Source organism: Salvia miltiorrhiza, chromosome 2 (assembly GCF_028751815.1).
Source record: "Salvia miltiorrhiza cultivar Shanhuang (shh) chromosome 2, IMPLAD_Smil_shh, whole genome shotgun sequence".
Classification (NCBI taxonomy): domain Eukaryota; kingdom Viridiplantae; phylum Streptophyta; class Magnoliopsida; order Lamiales; family Lamiaceae; genus Salvia; species Salvia miltiorrhiza.
Genome location: NC_080388.1, coordinates 37,294,495 through 37,315,094, shown reverse-complemented (window position 1 = coordinate 37,315,094; position 20,600 = coordinate 37,294,495). Strand labels below are relative to the sequence as shown.

Genomic DNA, 20,600 nt, shown 5'->3' with positions numbered 1-20,600 from the left:
CGCATCGTCGTTGTCAGAGCTCTTATCTACCAGCGTCTCACAGCTGACTTCGTTGTCGTTGCCACTACCAACACAGGACAGACACCAATTTTTTGAGATGGATCAGAGACATTAGCAGAGATGTGGTGTGAATTAAATTGAGAGAGATGGAGAGAAACAAATTCCATAAATCAATAAACGATATTTTTTTCCTTAAATGTAGGAATCATTGTTAATTAGAAAAAAGAAAATTACATACATAACCTTATTATTGAAAACAACGACAGTCTTACAAGGGAATGATAGCCATTTGATTGACCAAAATCAATGCTCAAGATTTATTCTTCTTTCTCTACATATTTGTCATTCTCTATTGAACCTTTCTCTCTCTCTCTCTCTCTCTCTCTCTCTCTCTCTCCCTATATATATATATATATATGTGTGTGTGTGTGTGTGTGTGTGTGTGGTTCTAGAGAGAACTATATTATTTGTGAGAACGTGAGAACCATCAAATCTAATGCATCCACTGTAAAAATTAATGCATTCACTGTTAAAATTAATGCACTAAAAAAATGCTCCATTCAGGATTCGAACCCATAATCTACATTCATCCAACAAGATGATGCATCCACCATAGATCTTGATAATCGAATGGTTGAAAATGGTTCCCCGCTCTTCTTTTATTTAGTGGTTCTTTCTTGAACCGCTCCCTATATATAGAAACAATAGGGCCGAATGGCCCTACTGAGCATACAAAATCAAAACTTAGCCTCAAATCTTAAAACATCAAAATTTAGCCATTAATTAGGTGGTATGCCTAATTTGCCCCTTTTCCATCGCACTCCAATGGTTGCCTTTTCCGCCGCGCTGAACTCAAACGGCCTCCGAAGTGAAACCGTCGAGCTGCTCCACTATCCTCCGTCCTTCAATTGCCGTCGCGAAGTTCTGAGCCTGCCGTCGAATGCTCTCACGAAGCGGAGTTTAATCTGTCAGCGCCGCTTTCGCCGTGTCGGAGTGGTGAGATCGTCCGCCACCACGGCGGAGTCGGAGGCTGACTACGCCGTCGGTGAGGAAGGCTGACTACGCCGCCGGCGGAGGAACACCAGGTGTCGGCAGATCTGATCTTATCTGTAGGCGGCGGCGACAGATCTGATCTGATGAGGCGGCGACGGTGGATCTGATCTGATCGTTCCATCGGCAGATCTGATCTCCGCCTCCTTCGATTTCAGCCATCGACAGATCTGATCTGATCTTATCTATGCTGCACGTATGGCACTATTAGTGCCATAAGTGCACACTTTCCCCTAGGGTTTAGATATTCAATTTAGGGTTTAGATGTTCCATTTAGGGTTTAAATTATGTTGTTGTTTCTGTATTTGTGCTGCACGTATGGCACTTATGGCACTATTAGTGCTATAATTGCCAACGAAAATTCAAAATAAAACCAAAGTAAAATCTTGGCACTTATGGCACTATTAGTGCCATAAGTGCCTAACCCGATCCGGCACACGACCCGCGTGCCTGATCCTACCCGGTCCGCCTCATTAAGGGTAAAAACGTCCAAATCAATAAAAATGGCCAAATTTTGTGTTTTTTCAATGCGTGGCCATAAATTGTGTTTTATGCTTCATTTTGGCTACTTCAAAATTTTACTCCTATATATATATATATATATATATATATATATATATTATTTTAAAAAATAAAGAATAAATTAGATATAAAGTAAAATGTAACATGTATGATCTTTATTATTTGAAATGTTATTTTATAATTTTTCTCTATCAAAATCTGAATTGAATATATTCAATTCAAATCAATAGTAGGAAATCGAATCTAATAGTAGAAATTTTTGATCGAATATTAGATTTATATTGTTTAAAATATACTACTTGTTAAAAGATGAAATGAATATTTGATTCGTTTTGAGTATTTGCGAATGAGTGTACGAATAGTAAATAAGATTCGAAAAATATTCGAATACTGATTCGAATATGCAATTATTTTCACGAATATGAATCGAATTTAATGATATTCAATTTGATTCGTTTACATCCCTAATTCTAACGATGAATTAAAAAAGTTCTTAGTTCTCACAAAAAATTGTAATTGTCAACTAATCCTCCCTATGCGTATATATACATATAGTTATGGATACGAATATATAGTTGATCACTTGATTTCGTCTATATCATCCTGACCATAAATTAGTTTAAATTGTTCAATATATATTCTCTTGGTCCACAAAAAAAGTTCCTAGTACGGAGTAATACGAGTTTTAATAAAACGTTGTTCAAAAAGTGTTAGTAATTTATTTTATTTATGAAAAAGGAAAGATAAATGGAATACTTTTAAGTGATGTGATATAATTCCAAAATGGGTAGAAAATTCTTTTGTACGAGTCCTAAAAAAGAAAAGTAGAAAATTATTTGATGGACAAAAGAAGTAATTTACATGTCAACCTTCTAGAACAGTAAATAAGAAAACAAAAAGAATCACAGTTCGATTTCAACCACTTGAAGTTTCTAAAAATTCATCACTAGTGAATAAATGCAATTTTCTCAATTCACAAATTCGAAATCCACCACAAAATAAAGATCTTCTATCATTCTTCAATTCTTACATACATGGAATTACGGAGCACCGAGATTTAAGCACAATGCACAACAGTTTCCAAGTGCTCAAGGTGTATATAATCATCAGCACCACACACCAGCTTTGGATAAAACCATCAAATTCAAATCCACAACTGCTCTTCATCAGTATAAATGCATCTAAGAAGTTGTTTAGTATACAAGGACAAACTTCACATAACTTTCTTTGAGCAGCTCTGACTCATAAGTCATATCCATGATCAAAACCAAGATGCCTTTAGTTAGCTTGACAGCTCCAAACTCAGTGTCACTTGTCAAGAACTGAATTCAGCTTTCCAAACTCATTTGCCGCAGCACCTCTGTGATCAGGTCGTGTTTCTAGTTTTGAGTGAACAATCGTCCATCTCGAGCCTCTATGCTTCTCCTGTATTTCCATATATAGGAGGATAATATTAAAGAATGGAATACTGCAAATGGAGTTTGTAATCATAAGACATCATTAAACTTTACTACATGGCAAGTAAATATTATTTACAAGATCAAACATTAGGATGAGCAAACGGATGGCTCAGTTAAAGAAATGCGAAAACCAAGAAACCAAAATTTTAATGGCTTTTCCGTAGGCGGGAGGAAAAGATCAAACTATAAATATATGCCAAAGTAAACAAGAAGCCCTTGTCTGTGATAAAAAGTTATATGATATAAAGACATGTGATGTACAGCAGCATATAACAGAAATATCACAAATGGTAAACGTACGACTTTATGGTGTTAAAACAGAAGATAGAAAAAGTTGTATCAAGAATTATTGTAGGAGTCTAGCATCCAGAATCCTGATGAGACCACCAAGATTCTTAACCAATCTACGACGTAACATTTGAGCAACAATCAACACATTGAAGAAAGTAAGCAGGATCTATGTCGAGCTTAAATGAGATATAAAAGTAATGTAATATGCATTAGAATAAAATGTTCCTTGAAGGGGGACGCTCAGGCTATGATGTTTTTTACCTTCAGTAGGAAAGCCAAGATGAGAGGGCCACAATTGGGAACATCAACGCTAAACCATAATTAACTAAACTATCTATTTGCTTTATCTTTTCCATCCGGCCCAGAATTGTATTCCAAGTGTGTGTAAATGGGCAACCGACTTGTTTAGCCTGCAACACAAAACCCTCACTTTCAGAAAATTATGGTGGTAAAACAGCAAGAGTAAATAAACAGCCATCATAGAGGTCGCACATTTAGTTTAGGGTCAGTCAATTCTTCTGGAACATCTGAATCTTCTAATGTCCTTCGGTTCCCCCAACCTGATTGATCTGAAGGCATCTCAGTTGTAGACTTTCTGTAGTATCGGCCTGAGAAGGCACGATAAGGGGAATCCGTATGGATGGTTTCCATGACAGAACCAAAGAAGTTGGTAACCGGTACCTAAATCAGCAGGAGGGTCAAAACAAAGTTATTTGGATGTCTATAATAGCCATTTGACCACAAAGATATTTATCTTCACGTAGGCTGTTGTGCATAAATTCGGTTACTTTTGGGGCATATGCTGAAAAATCTGTGATTGGATTCCACAATTCAAGATTTTAGATACTCCAAATCCTGCAAGTTCCTCTAAGGACTTGTATATTATTTAAAACATGTAGAATAGAAAAAAGCCACTCATGACTTATACTATCAAAGGACATCAAGTTATATGAAGATGGAAAGAGAAGAAAGAGAAGAAAGGGAAGATTCTATAGGTCTCTTATCACACTGTACCACAGTAAAACCAAAATGAAGAACCACATACAAAAACAGTATCTGTATTCTAATACCTCCTCTAACCGCCGTTGGTATAAATCAGTTCGATAATATGCAGTTGACATCAATGTATTTGGATTGTACGAATTGAAAAGACTGCAAAACAAAGTGGGTCAACTTAAAAGTCATTATCAGTAATGGAGACATCATAACACAACAAATTGGGATTTCATAATTAAGTGAAAAATCCAAAGTAAGAATGGTCCTGCAAAACCGAAATGCTCATTATGTATACCTGCTCAATGAGGCATTGTCATACATATTTAACCTCTCAAAGAACGCAAGAGTATAAAATGTAAATCGATCAACAACAGATACACCAACCTGCAAGAAAAGAACGAAACAAACAGTAAAAACCAACAAATCCTGGAAAAAGTACATTTACTAAACGAAGGAATAAAAAATAACTGCAATTTAACATATTCTAGAAATATCAATACCATCCCTCATGCACAACGCAGGCAAAATATTAATACTTACATCAGAGTCCAAGTGGTGTGAGTATGAATTTTCTCCTTTCTTGCTACTTCCAATAGCCAAAACACCAGGTGATTGTAGCTGCCGAGCAATGAACAGAGCCCTTAGTATATGAACAAGAACAACTACAACTAGCATGACTAGAAAGTAGATGCCCGTTCATAGTGCTTTGGTAAAGATAGAAGTTGCAACACTATATAAAATAAAAAATTTAAAAAATAAAAAACACACACACAAATATCAAAAGGCAAAACTGTAGGAAACAATAACTCACCTGGGAAAATAGAGTGGCAGCCTGGCAAGTATCTACCATTATTAGCAGCTCTTTAAATCTGAAAGTCAGAATAGAAACAAGAAAGCACTCATTAAAATCCAGAGTGATGGAAAATCTGATTTTGCAGGGTCAATTACATTTACAGAAAAAAGAAACTAGTTTAACACAACATGACATTCCCTTGTTACAGAAAGACTCAAAAACTGAATCAACCATTCAAACTCCCTTCAAACCCTCAACCAAACAGCAGATGTTTTATGCAATTATGCTTCTCCAGTTCCTAGCCGTGTTGCAAAAGCAAACATTGGGAAAATAAACGTGACTATAATACTCCTTAGTCATATGATATCAGGATACCTGCGCTTTTCCTTCATTTGTTTCACTGCATCAGCTAAATCATGGCTCTGAAGCTCCTCTGAGTCTTGAAATTTCAGAAACTCATCCCCGCCATGCCCAGTCATGTAAAGAAGTATATGACTGCCTTCATCACTTAGTAGTCGTTTTGACCTAGGAACTGCTGTTTCATGACGCCCAGTCAATATTCGCAAAAAGTTTTCGACAGTCACTTCATAACCTCGGTAGTCTACCTAATATTTGCAAAAAGATTTTAGAATAAGCAATCAAACATATCATTTTGGAGAGAAGCAGGATTATGATATTAAAGTGAAACAGTCTGTCTTACATGCTCTTCTTATGAAATTGATCGTGAAAAAGTAAACAAGTTCTGCCTAAATGAAAGATGAATACTCTAAAATGTTTTAGAGTTAATGATAATTCATGTCATGACATGCGATGTCCAATGGTTTACATACTAAAAGTTTGAACCCACCTCCACATTGTCCCCATACAAGTTGAGACGGTGGTTTTCATTGTTGAAGACCTGGGCAGGATACTTGTTCCGAGCATTGCAAGCCATATCATCAGCCAGCATGAGAATTATCCTCTCATCTGGAATTCCTAATCGTTTCACCGTTCTTAAGACAAAAAGCCCATTAAAAAATAAGTAAAAATCATTATATAATTCGTTTTGACACGTCAACGACAACAAATAAAAAACCAAGACAAGCACGGGATGAAGAATAGACCCCGATTACCTGTACAAGGATAAAGTATTGGCCATATGCCGATAATTAAACCTGAAGGATAGATTTTAAGCAAAATCGAATTAAATGCTGATTATATGAACAAGCTGCAATAACAACAATGTAGAAACACAACTATAACAGTTCAAAAGCATAGATAATAAATCTAGCATTCGATTTGCTTTACCCTCAACATTAAACCCAGTAATTTGACCATACAGCCAACATTTATGGTTACCACAAGAAATTCATTCTCTTCACTTATGTACTGATCCACCAACAACAAATATTTCTTATGAAAAGATAATTTTTTTTACGATTTTCTACGAAACAAAGCATACAGTAAGAGCTCCAATAACTCGCCTACTAATTGTAAGGTTCTGTTATAAAAATTCTCAAGCTTTGTTTTCAGTAACTCGGCCGAAATCGAATAAATCGAGGCATACAGGTTGAGTAAAGGAAAGGTACAATACCAGAAGCGGGAGGTACAGACAAGAATAGCCCAATTGTTGGTGTGCATAGTGGTAGAGGAAGAACCGGACGCACTTGAGGCGATCGCATTGCAGAGGAACAGTAGAAGGATCGCAATCGACAACGGCTTGAATTTGGATGATGTCGCCATTTTTCAGCGACTGAGCTTCTGTTGGACTAATATTTTTCAAAGCTTTTCCTTTTTATATGTTCTTGTTTAATTTACCTATCACATTTTACAGTATGTGTCAATAAAAATAAAAATATATTAATTCTAATCACTTTTGTGTAAATAAATAAAAATAAAAATAAAACCTCAAAAGAAAAGAGCCGCCCAGCCCTACTTTTTGCTTACCGGTAGTGGTGGATCAACATCAACTCCATATTTCCTTGTCAGCCCAAATGAAAAGAGCCGCCCCTCCTTCTCACCGAAATTTTGCGGCGGTGGGATTCTGGACTTGCCAGAGGGGACGAAGTTTACCAGTATGAGGGTTCGTTTCTCGGGCTCAGAGGTACAATATGTAGTTGTTGGGCGGTGGCGATGCAGCCTGTAACTCCAGCTCGTCACAAAGGGGAATTTGGGACTGGACTGGGATCTCATCTGGCAGTAAGGAAAGGGGACGGGAATTTTCTTTTTCTTTTTTAGATTTCAAATATATTTACATTTTAAATTATTAGTAATGTGAAAATAATAAAATAATAAAAGAGTGTTTTAGTATGACTATTTATAATATTTTTATTTTGTCGATAAAATATATTTATACTTTTATGGTTATCATTAACATCTATATATATATATATAAAAGTTCAATACATCCACACCAATCCATTTTCCTGCCAAAACACACCCATCTTTTAACCAATGTGTAATCTGAAAGTTGGCTAAACTTTGATTAATACTTAATACCCATTGTTAACATTATCCATGAATTAAAGCAATAACATCAAAACTTTGGCTCCAAGAAAAATTAAGCAAGACTCGAATTTGTTGGCCAAATATCACTTCATTTATACAGATTCTACAGCAATATATATATATATATGCTCTCTCCGTCCACAATTTAAAGCTCTATTTGCTCTTAATTTTTTGTTCACAAATTAAAGTTCTATTCTATTTTTTATACTTTTTTACTCTTCTTTTTTTCCTATATATCATTTTTTTCAGCTTTTCTTAGTATCCGAGGCTTTCCATTGTCAACTTTAAATTGTCAACGGAGGGAGTATAAGTTTTCTCAACCTCAAGCTTCGGACACATAATAAGAAAATTAAGTTAATGTTTCCGGTAAATAATTTAAATGGTGGTGGAGTAACTAGATTTACATGGTAGAATTTTCAAAATCATAATTTCTTCTAACATCAGATTAGTTTCATAGATCTAAAAAATGTTCGACTTAATCGGTGGATTCTTCGGTAAGGCGAGAAACAAAAAATCAAAAATCAAACTTCTAAAACACCCAAATAGCCTACCATCTTACATTTGTTGGAAACGGCTGCTGCTGCGGAGTAGCCGGACGGAGGCACCGAGGCCAAAGGAGGCGGGGCACGGGAAAGAATAGGTGAGGGCGGCGCTGCGCAGTCGCACTGCAGCTGTCAATCGAAGGAGACGAGACGGCGCACTGCTGCTGTGCTGCCTGCTTGGCGCTTGCAAATCGCAAGCCCTTGACGGAAATGTTCGAGGCGGTGAGGCCGTGGCCACGGGCGACCGGAGGAGGCGGGGGCGGCGGTGACCGGCGGTTGCAGAGCGAGACCGAGAGAGAGTGAAACGGAAGAGCCGAAGAGGCAGAGAGAGAGAGAGAACGGTGGTGAGAGAGAAATCAAAACCTATTTCCTAATTTCTATTTTCTGATTTTCTAATAGTACTAATAAATTGTATTTTAATTATATATTTTATTAAAAGTAATTAAATAAATGAAGTCCACGATTTATACACTTTATATTTACAATTAAATTTTGATACAAAAATGCAAGCATATTTTAATTTTTTATATAAAAGTTTGTCACTTTTTTTATTTATAACATTACCTTATAATTTAACCTAAAAATACACTAATTTTTAATTTAATCGCAATTATAACATGACCTTATAATTTGCTCAGAAAATACACCAAATTTCAATTTAATCTCAATTATAACATGACCTTATTTAGATCATTCTTCATAGATGTATTGATATTTATTGTAATTTCATACTTAAATTGGTATGTAATAAATTATTGTCAATTGATTGATTTATTTTTATAAACATTAAGTTAAATGATTAATTATTTTATATTAATTGTTTCATAATATATATATATATATATATATATATATATATATATTTCAACGTTTTCAACACACCAAATTCATACATATATATATATATGTATATATATATATATATATATATATTTGATTTTAATATTCTATTAATATATTACATATATAATAGGTATTTATCTATTCAAATTATGAAATTATAAAAATATTAGGACAAATAAATAATTTAGGTACATATAATAGGAACTATGTTAAAAAGGTAAATAATATTATTTACATATACGATGAAATAAATATGAAACGTAAATTTTTTGAACTATATATGTCATCAAATATAGATGTATATATACTCCCTCCGTCTCACAAAAACATGAACAAAGATAAATGCACCGGTTTTAAGAAATGTTAGTTGAGAGTTAAAATAAGTGGAAAATGGGTCCCACTTTAAAAGGTGTTGTGAGAGTAATGAATTAATTAAGGAAAAGTAGTGGTGGGTCATGATGTACTAAAATGGAAAGGTTCATGTTTTTGTAAGACATCCCAAAATGAAAAAACGTTCATGTTTTTGTGAGACACCCCAAAATGGAAAAACGTTCATGTTTTTGTGAGACGGAGGGAGTATATAGTATATTGTGAGATGAAAAGAAAATTAAAAATATTTAATATGAAATTTTGATATTATTATACTAAATTATAAGGTCATGTTATAATTGCGATTAAATTGTAAATTGGTATTTTTTTTGGTCAAGTTATAACATCATGTTATAAACCAGGAAATTTTCAAACTTCGAATATTTTCCGGCAATAACCCCTAAATTAATATTCAAACTAATGTTAATTTTTATTTTAAATTAAATTAGTAGTTTGATTATATGTGATACTTGATAACACTACAAAACTCATCTTTGATTTCGATTTTTAATTATCGGGTGCCTTATAATTGGTTGAGCATCAGCTGATACCTATTTTTATACCTTTAATAAAAAAGTTTGTTTTGTTTAGTTTTTTTAATTTCTAATTTTATATTTATATTCTAATTTTTTCTTTAATCAATAAATCAACTACAAAAATAAGAAAATAAAATTGGTTATGCCCGATACGCAATACTCGATATTCCTATAAAAATAATACTATCGATCCAAGTAACAATTTTTTGAGTATTGGGTCAGTATCAAGTATAAGTGTATAACTGATATCCAATTCGTCGTCCCTACCAAATTTAATTGTTGATTGATTATTTTAAAATTGATTTAATGCAATTTTAAAGCAATTATATGGGACTAAATGAGATTTAATGTAATTTAAAGTCTTTAATTTGATTTTTTTATATTAAATTAAGGTTTTCTTCAATAATTATACTATTTGTATCATACATCAATATTTTAAAATTTTTATAGTGCAAAATTATGGTCTATAATTTTAATGTTTAGATACTATGATAATGTTGTAATTCCTTGATTTTAATATTTATTTATAATGATTATTAATGAGATTGTCAATCAGAACAATCCACTCATATTGAGTTGTCAGACTATTCGCTTATGCGTCATTTAGACTTTTTTTTTGGGACTATAAATTGTTGACCATAATTCTAAACTTTTTGGTTTCGAACTTATTCATCGGGCCAGGAAGTTTTTTTTGCTTTTTTTTAAAAAAAAAAATATCTCTAAATTGTTCTTGATGATCTAATAAAATCATATCATTGGAAGCTACAATTCATAACACACCATCTATCTATTACATATATAAAAGCCAAATGTTGGCAAAATTTACAAGAACTAGCGTTTTCCTCTAAAAGACACTTGCTATTGTCCAATGGACTTTCTATTTCTATTATTCAATAAGTTTTTAGTTGATTATTATATAATATTATTCTTGCTATATTCTTAATGCATTTGCATTAAAAGAAGAAATTACCCCACAATCTAAATTAAATCTATGAAAAAAAAAATATTTGAATATAACATGTTACAAAAATCATTCAGTTGATGGGGTAAAGAAAAACACTATAGACAAACTACCTATAACACATAAATGTGAAATGACAATGAGGAACAACACAGTGACTTTTATGATTCTATACCTATTATACAAAAGGTCTTGGTTTATGAAAACATACTTTTTTCTTATGATTCGAACTTTCTATTATTTATCCACTTTTGTTCAATTAAAATCATCCTATTTACTATTATGAATGCTACTTTACATAAATACTTACAAGAACCCTTCAGTTGATAAAAAAAAAAATCACGCTCCAATTTATAAAAATAGGATCTCGCATTCAATTATGTTTTCAATATCGAATATGTTGTATTTTAGCTTTCAGCAAGTTAATTTAAATTTCACAAGTGCATGTGGTATGGAGAAAAATATCAAAATATTGAAATCAATCATTATACATTTTTGTAGGTAGGAACAAAAGATTAATTTTATGCAACTTCACCTTCTAATATATATATATATATATATATATATATATATATATATATATATAGGGAGAGGTTCAAGAAAGAACCATAAATAAAAAAAGAACGGAGAACCATTTTCAGTTATTCGATCATCAAGATCTACGGTGGATGCATCATCTTGTTAGATGAATATAGAACCTGGGTTCAAATCCTGAAGGGAGCATTTTTTTTAAATTTTTTTAGTGCATTAATTTTAACAGCGAATGCATTAATTTTTACAGTGAATGCATTAGATTTGATGGTTCTCCCGTTCTCACAAATAATGTAGTTCTCTCTAGAACCACACCCTATATATATATATATATATATATATTATGCAACTTCATTTAGAAATAGTTTATGTGGATTTAACTTAATTAATAGGAAAAAAAATCATGATCATTCATTCACTTGGATATTTTCTTTCATTTTCATTCATATCCATTGCAAGATTAAATAACTTAAAAACGAAATAAATCATGATATTTTTAATTTTTATTGGGAAATTTAATTTTTTTTATTTAAAAAACTATCAGCAAAAAATAGAGGAACATCGTGAGTTAACTATGAAAAAAAAGTTTACATAAAAATTGAGCTGAAATTGTCAAAAATATATAAATAATAAGAATTTATATGGACTTAACTCTTATGCATACTTCCTTCTTCAATACTCATCTTAAGCATAAGACGGGTAGCGTTGCATAGCAGCAGCCGTATCCAAATCTGATTCATTTACTCAATAATTTTTCTGGTACGCCTCAATGAGGATTGTTTTCTAAAATTAGCATTCTAATTTTGCTTTCTTAGAAATATAGATCATTTCATGAGTATATGTGATTGAATGAGATTGGTTATTATGATCTAGGTAGTCATGTTCTTAAGGGAAGATTGTTGAGTGGACACAATGTTCTTAACTATCCATTACGCCTTTGAATCCAAAATTATCATTCTGGTTTCAACGTTGACAATTTTCACTGATTGTGTCATATGCGATGAGCATCAAGAGTAGTCAGGTTCAATCTCTTTCGCATGTAGATTTGTACTTAAAAAATATCTGATTTTATTCATGATCAGCTTTGTGTTGATATATTAATGGGTTATTAATCATCAAGGTTTGAAAATAGATTAAGTGTTAATCATTGATAATTTGAAAAATTTGATTTGTGGTAACCACGGTAAAGATGGTACCTCTACTGAGAATATTGTGTACCAATTTTTTTTCAAAATTTATGATGTAAGATATTTTAGTATGTTCTATATATCATACATTATATTTAGCTTCTTTTGCTAACTAACTCAATTATAAAAATTGTCATTCAGATTTCAATGTTGACAATTTTCACTGATTGTGTCATATGCGATAAGCATTAAGAAAAGTCGGGTTTAATTTATTTCGCATGAAAATTTGTACTTAAAAAATATCTGATTTTACTCATGGTCAACTTTATGTTGATATATTCATGGGTTATTAATCATCGAGGTTTGAAAATAGATTAAGTGTTAATCGTTGATAATTTGAAAATTTTGATTTGTGGTAATCATGACAAAGATGGTACCTCTACTGAAAATATTGTGTACCAAATTTTTTTTCAAAATTTATGATGTAAGATATTTTAGTATGTTGTATCATACATTATATTTAGCTTCTTTTGCTTACTCAGCTATCAATTACTCATTCGAGTAAAAAATTGTTATTCAGGTTTCAACGTCTACAAGTTTCACTGATTGTGTCATATGTGATAAGCATTAAGAAAAGTCAGGTTTAATCTCTTTCACATGTAAATTTGTACTTAAAATATATCTGGTTGTACTTATGGTCAACTTTACGTTGATGTATTGAGGGTTATTAATCGGCGATGTTTGATTTTTTTTTAAGTGTTATTAATAGTTGAGCTTTGAAAATTTGATTTGTGGTAACCATGATGAAGATGGTACGTCTATTGAGAATATTGTGTACCATAATTTGTTTATTCAAATTTATTATATACTAATATATTTTGGTATGCTATTTCATACATTATATTAGTTTATTAAGATTTTTTTTTCTTTGTATTTATAATTAAATTTCTATGTGTATAAAATTTTATAAATTTTGATACCGTGCATCGCACGGGTACAACACTAGTTACTTAAGTAAAATTCGAAAGAAAAATGCAAGATGCCCTTCTTTTCTTTCGTTTTTATATTTCTTTCGAGGTGATCTTTCTTCTTTCTTTTCTTTCGGTAGAAAACATACAGCATGCCCTAATTAGCACAATCACCGCATTGAATTGAACGAATCTATATATAATATACTCCCTCCGTCCCATTAAAGTTGGCTACATTTCCATTTTGGGTGTCCCACTAAAGTTGGCCACTTTCTAAAAATGGCAAAAAATTAACTTAATTAAAGCCACTATTTATTTTAGTTAAGTTCCAATTAATTCATTTAATTAAAATTTTCTAATTTAATCTAAACCCTCTTTATTTAAAAACACACACAAAACACACACTAACACATGCACACAGCCACCCCACCTCCCCCCAGCGCCCCACCCCCTTCTCTCTTCTTCTCCGGCGGGTGCCACCTCCATGGTCGCCGCCGCCTCCTCTCGCCCCTCCGGCCGCCGTCGTCGTGGTCTTCGCCGCGACCACCGCCGACCCTTTCCCTCTCCCTGGCCTCTGCTCTCTCCCTCTCGCCCCACCCCTGACCTCCATGTCCCTCGTCTCAACTATCTCCCTCCCCCAGCGCTGCTCCACACCTTCATTTCTTCCACCGGCGCCGCCTTCCTCCACCTCCTCACCTTCCTTCACCCGCCTCCGCCTCCGCCTCCCTCCACCTAGCGCCGCTCCACAGCCTCCATTTGGGGCTAGGGCTTTGCCTCTCCGCCTCTCCAGTCGGCTGCATCTGCGATTTGGGGCTAGGGCTTTGCCGCCGCCGCCGATTTTCCTCTCCAGGAAGCGCCGCTTCCTTCGGGTTTGGAGATTGAGGGGATTTCGCTGCGATTTGGGCGAGCGGCTGAAAATCGAAGCCTGGGTCCGCCGATTTGGGGGTGAGCGATGGAGTGTCGATTGGGTTATCTCTTTCCCCCTCACTGCGCGAATAGGTTGAAGAATTAAGGGGCTGCCGGCGTTGTCTCCCTCTCCTCTGCTCAATTTCTCTGGTTTTGAATTGATTTTTTAGTTTAACTGATGAATTTGGTTTGAATGTTTTTTCAAGAATTTGGTTTGATTTTTTGGTGAAAATTGGATTGATTTTTTGGAATAGAAAATGGTTTGAATTGATTTTTTGGTTTGACAGCCAAATTCTTGGTTTGAATGTTGACAATCGTTGCGGAGCTGACAGCACCGGCGCCGGTGCCGGCGCTGGCTTGAAAAATGGAACAGAAGCACTTAATTAATTCTTTAATTTTGATGGACTATACTTAATTAAAACATACTTAAAACATAACAATTTTTTTCTTAATCTCCGTGCCGAAAAGAATGTAATGGGACGGATGGAGTATAAAAGAGGAGTCCAACGGTAACTTTTTCCCACCAAAATTTCTCTCTCTTCATTTATCTTTTTTAGTTTTGATTCTTTTCTTGAAATCATCAACTTTGATTCATAAAAAATATTCAATATAGATGTTAAATTAAAGATAATGACAAGATCTTTAATTTGATATAAAAATTATAAAATACAAATTTAAAACGAATAAGTTATTAGCTTTAAAGTCATAAAATTACTCTTTTTCTCTCACATCTATCATATTTCCTCTATCCTCTCCTTTCTCATTTCTCCAAATACAACTTTACGTTTCTTATCTCTCATTCATTTTATCTACTCCATATATATTTTATTTCATTTTTTATATTTGTATTAGATATCATTTTTTATATTTTTCTATTTTTCTTATTATGATAATTTAATGCAACTAAACTATTAAAACTTATATTTGTTTATTTTAGAACTCTTTATCTTAAAAATAGTTTTTTTAAGTCAAATTTATATTAATATAAATGTGTAGATAAATAAATAATTAATTATATATATGTATATATATATATATATCTTAAAAAATAGCATTTTAAATATTAAATCATATACTACATTTTATTTTTGAAAATTAACTACATATATCTCTTGTTTCAACACTTTGTTTTTTTCACTTACCCATTGATAAAAAATATCGGTAAAATAACACAAATAAAAATTTTGATGCATATAAAAATAATTGTTGTCATGTTTATTCAAATCAAATCTTTGGATGTTGCATAGGAACTTTATTTTAAAATTTGTATTTAAACAAAATGACCACATAAATATGATATAAATATGCGTTCAAAAAATATATTAAATTATATGCAAATAAATAGTTTTATACATTTTAGAATATTACTCCAAAGAGTATATGATACATAATGATACTCATTATCATTTATAAATGCTTTTGATATTTCATGATATATATATTTATACACAATATCATTTAAAATTAATTACTCCCTATGTCGCATTGATCTTGTCCTATTTTTCTTTTTGGGTTGTCACATTGATCTTGTCTTGTTTCTATTTTGGGTAATAATTTTTACACTACAAACCAATATGGCCCCACACATTTACACACTTTTACTACACTAATTTAACTCTTCTTAATAATCGTGCCCAAAAGAAATGAGACAAGCCCAATGGAACGGAGGGAGTAATTGATATTTCAAAAATTGAAAATTCAAATATTTTCAAATTCATGTTTTCTTTTTAATCGAGATTGTGTAGTGGATAATTTCAATTTTTTTAATTCATGTTTGCATTAACTCATACTCCCTCCGTCCCTAAAATAACTTCCTCTTTTTCCATTTTGGGACGTCCCCCAAATAACTTTCTCTTTCTTTCTTTCCATTTTTGGAAACCTACCCCACCACTAACAATACTTTATTTATTCTTACTTTTCACTTTTCACCACTCCCAATACTAATTATAACACTTTTCACAACTTACAATAATAATTATATCACTTTTTCTCCACTATCAATACACTTTACAACTTTTTATTAAAACCCGTGCCGTCCCCAAAGAGGAAGCCATTTCAGGGACGGAGGGAGTATTTAAATAATGTTTAATATAGTTATTTAAAATATCATTTAATTTTAATATTGGTTGTGCATCGTACGAGTGGGCGTACCAGTAAAAAAGAAATTGGAGATTTATATACGAGGATTAGTTATGCTAAATTTCACAGTCCATATAAGACCGACTAAGCATGTTATCAAAATAATATAGTATGGGAAATTACATAGTAGTATTTCTTAGCTTGTATCCAATACAATAACCAAAGAAACTACAAAAATCAGACATTCTACAACTACTTGTACAGTTGATTGGTAGAACTCACTACTCAATACATGAATTTCAATCACTTGTTTGATTCACAAAATTATCCACTCTGTTGAGGAAGAATCAGATTTCGGACCATTTGCGGCCCACGCAGACTCGACAAAACTTGGGAAGAGAGGTAAAATTCGACTATTTCCCACCATTGCATCATTATTAAATGTATGTACAAAATTAGATCCACAAATTGCTCATCGCCTAAGTGTCCTCACTCATTTCCACATTGTTTGTTGGCTTCAGAGATGGAGCATCGGTGCACCAAAAAATTCATATGTGAAACATAGCAATCAAGCCAACAACATTTGGAAGCAAAAATGCGAAATTGGGAAGCACAGAAACCTTCTTCTGCATATAGAAAGAGGGATAACGAAACTGAAGGTTCACAGGATTGAATAATGATTTGTGAACAAAATTGGAGTGACTAAAACATCAAACTCGCAACCATACAATGATCCACCAAAATGTTTAGTAGGAAACGATTTGAAATCGGCAGAATCACCTGTTCAATCAGCATTCGAAATGTTGAGCATCCCTACACGCTCATCTTCTGGCAAAAGTGACCAATTAGGAGATTGTAGTGCCCTCAACCATCGAAAATCATCCACATTCGCCCAATTCCCAGTTTCCTCATCAAGATTTGCCTCTGCCAAGTCCTCCTCCATTCCTCTGTAACTTAAGCAATAAGGCGCAAACCTAACGCCGTTACTGTCCTCGATTATAGGTCTGCTCCTCACCCGAAGATACAAGTCACAATTCTTTGCATTATGAATCCTAATCTGATGCGAGGCCAACACGAACACGCACCCTTCTGCTCCCTCGATCAAGACCGAACCCATAACCACCCCAACATAAACCTTGCACTTCACCACATTATCCACAAACACTGCCCTCAAACAACCCTTCAATCTCACCTCACAATCCCTCAAATTCGACAGTGTGAACTCCCCATTTCGAGCATCCAGCTCGCCTCTCTTGAATTCCTTCACCAATACCTCTTTATCCTTGTTCCTGAACCCGGGAGCAGCGCTCGAATCCCTAAACCCTAGCTCCCCCAATCCAGCATTGATCTTATTACTCTTCACTTCAGAAACGACTTCATTCTTCTGATCTGGCGCTGAGGCGGCACTCTTCTTCGATGATTTATTCTTGAAGGCGAATTTCTTCTTCGGAGCGACGGCCGCGGATGCCTCATCTAGGGTTTGCCTGAGGTACGTGATGGCGCTGAGGGAATTACGTACTTCGTAGGGCGGGAGCAAGTAGGAATTCTCCGCGACCAGCTTCTCGAGGGCGGAGATTTCGAGGGAGATCGCCTCCAGGTCGGTTTTTTTAGGCGGGTCCGGCTGTGTTCGGATCCGGGAGATTTGGGCTTCGATTGAGAGCTTCGATTGCGAGAACTGAGACAGGAACGATTGTGTGGATCCGGATGAGTTGGGCTCAGGCTTTGCGGTGGCGCGGGACTGGTGGCGGTTGGCGAGACGCTCCAGCATCGCCGCGTGCTTCTGCTCGAGAGCAACGGCGCTGGAATCATACGACGATTGCTCTTTGTCTTCCATTTCGCCGTGCTGGAAAGTAGTGTTCCGGCTGCAGCTCTTTTATTTCACTGACCTGAAATTGAATTTTTCCAAGAATTGAACTCAAATTAATGTGCCAATTATTCTCTCTCTCTCTCTCTCTCTCTCTCTCTCTCTATATATATATATATATATATATATATATATAGGGGTGGGCTCCAATTAGACCCCCTATTTTTCGTGTAACATGAGTACAATTAATAAGACATATAATACTAATGAACAAAACGTATATCTAATGAACAAGATGTATATACTGATGAAAAATAAAATTTAAAAAAATCGTAATGAATAAGACATATATACTGATGAACATGGCCGTATATACTGATGAACAATGCAGTATATACTGATGAATAAAATTTAAAATATTCTACTCCCTCTAGGATTCGAACCCGACCAAAAAAAATCACCCTCCAAATACAATATCAGCCATAGGATTGATAAAATAAACGCATCAGATCGTGCCCTAGATCTCACTAAAATTAGGGGGTCTCATTGGAGCGCCCCATATATATATATATATATATATATATATATATATATACTTCTATAAATGCAGAGTTTTGAGCTGATTTATTTTTCCGCCAAGAGCAACATTTTATAATCCAATGGATATCTCAAAATTTTTCTATCTGCTGGGTAATAGCTTTAGAGGCTTTAGTCATGGACTCGTGGCTTTTATACATTGCGCTGCTACTGTCAATATTCATTGAAATACAACATTATCCATGAAATAAATGCAGATACATACTTTGGCTCCAAGAAATTGAGTAGCATAAATATTGGTCCAATATTTCATTTTATATGAACTTTCAACTTTAAAGTACTCCAAGAAATTGATTGGTATAAATACCAGTCTATCTCATCAGGGAGTGAGGGCACGACGTTGCTGTACGCCGGAGAAGAAGGCGGCGGCTGCGGTTGGTCGAAGCAGGGAAGGAAAGAGAAGGCGGCGATTCTTCGCCGTGACCGTCCGGCTGAGTGACGGCAGAGGCGGCGGTGCTTGCCAAGAAGGAAAGAGGGAGACTGAGAAGGGAGAAGGGTTTCTGAAATTTGAGGGGGGATTTAGGGTTTCTTTTTCAGTGAAGTGGTGGAAGGCGGGGAGATGGTGATTGCGGCGGCGGTGTGGAGACGGAGGCGGCGCTGCATGTGCAGCCTCGCCGCGGTGGCTGAGGGCGGTGCCCTTCGCCAGAGCAAGAGGCGGTGGGAGATAAGTGTGCACTACCGTGTGCGTGTCTGTGAGATATGAAAATGGAGTGCTGCGTATCTGTATTGGGGTTTTGCTATGATATTGTGGAAGAAATTGGGAGATCTCGATCTGTTAAGGGAGTGAGGCGGATGAAATTAGTGCACAGAGTAGAATCTAGAATTCATAGGTTGGAGTGGAAGCGGAGCTTGAAACCATAAGTTGTACTCCCTCCGTTCGTCAAGATTATGTAAAATTACTTGGGCACAAGATTTAATAAAATTGGTGATGATTTTGATGTAGTAGAGAAAGGGTCCCACCACTTTATGAGATGTGTGGTTGAGATTGAATTTGGGTGAGTTTTTTGTAAATAAAGAATGTTAGTAAGGATAAAATATTAAAAAGGATGGTGAGACCATTGCCTTAAAAGGAAAGTGACATAATCTTGGCGGACGTCCGATATAGTAATTTTTACATAATCTTGACGGACGGAGGGAGTACTTCTTTCTACTTATATTATTGTTTTTTTATGGCAGAATTCCCCTAAAATAAATAAGCCACATAATAATTACAATGTATGATACAAATGTTTGTAGTTGGGCTCGAAAATGATCACAACAGTCCAAAATGTTTGTTTGTGGAAATGATCACATTCTATAGTGCTCGAAAATTATCACACTTATGTGGCCCAAAATAAACTTAGCATCAAAACACTTGGACTTAAAATTAATATTAGGCTATATTTTAATATTAAACTTAAAGTAAATATTGGGCTCCAAAATAAATAATTGTTTTGTGCTTTATTTTTATTTAATATGTATATTATAGGCGGTATGGTTTATGAGACTCTTATGTTTGAAAATATATTAAAAATATGGGAATGTTTATTTAATAATAGATTTGACTTTTAATTTAATGATATTTATTTCAATTAAGGGTTTGAAAATTTCAATTATGGGAGTATGATTTATTGAATATTAAGCATTATTTTCGTATACTTTTATTAGCTTCATTTCTTATCTATTATAGGTAGGGTCCTAATATGATAAACTTAATAGTAATATAAGTTGCATACTTTAAATAAAGGGAAAAGGTGCA

General features: G+C 34.1%; 2 protein-coding genes across 9 annotated transcripts; both read right to left on the bottom strand.

Moving 5' to 3' along the window:
* Positions 1–2,544: 2,544 nt before the first annotated feature.
* Positions 2,545–8,530, bottom strand: LOC131012266 (uncharacterized). 8 transcript variants are annotated; one of them, XM_057940181.1, is made up of 14 exons: positions 8,151–8,500; positions 8,039–8,058; positions 7,039–7,188; positions 6,686–6,909; positions 6,225–6,266; positions 5,960–6,104; positions 5,488–5,717; positions 5,131–5,188; positions 4,860–4,937; positions 4,615–4,703; positions 4,394–4,475; positions 3,816–4,004; positions 3,585–3,733; positions 2,545–2,997 (listed from the first exon to the last, which is right to left on the bottom strand). In XM_057940181.1, the coding sequence occupies exons 4-13, from the start codon at positions 6,832–6,834 to the stop codon at positions 3,587–3,589; spliced, it is 1,209 nt and encodes a 402-aa protein (XP_057796164.1). In that variant the 5' UTR covers positions 6,835–6,909; positions 7,039–7,188; positions 8,039–8,058; positions 8,151–8,500; the 3' UTR covers positions 2,545–2,997; positions 3,585–3,586. The 8 variants fall into 8 exon arrangements, with proteins under 8 accessions (XP_057796164.1, XP_057796163.1, XP_057796159.1 ...); XM_057940180.1 differs by having other exon boundaries at positions 8,159–8,500; XM_057940176.1 differs by lacking the exon at positions 8,039–8,058 and having other exon boundaries at positions 7,039–7,231; positions 8,159–8,530.
* Positions 8,531–17,064: 8,534 nt separating this feature from the next.
* On the bottom strand, positions 17,065–18,411 carry LOC131012265 (tubulin-folding cofactor C-like). Its single transcript, XM_057940173.1, has one exon. It carries the CDS (start codon positions 18,293–18,295, stop codon positions 17,246–17,248), a length of 1,050 nt encoding a protein of 349 aa, XP_057796156.1. The 5' UTR covers positions 18,296–18,411; the 3' UTR covers positions 17,065–17,245.
* Between the last annotated feature and the right edge of the window lie 2,189 nt (positions 18,412–20,600).

Excerpts from the sequence above, each read along its gene's own strand:
- LOC131012265 (XM_057940173.1), bottom strand. The coding sequence starts at position 18,295 with ATGGAAGACAAAGAGCAATCGTCGTATGATTCCAGCGCCGTTGCTCTC.
- LOC131012266 (XM_057940176.1), bottom strand. The coding sequence starts at position 6,834 with ATGGCGACATCATCCAAATTCAAGCCGTTGTCGATTGCGATCCTTCTA. Across the intron at positions 4,476-4,614 it reads GACAATGCCTCATTGAGCAG|TCTTTTCAATTCGTACAATC; the intron begins GTATACATAATG and ends TTTGTTTTGCAG. Across the intron at positions 3,734-3,815 it reads TGACTGACCCTAAACTAAAT|GCTAAACAAGTCGGTTGCCC; the intron begins GTGCGACCTCTA and ends TTTGTGTTGCAG.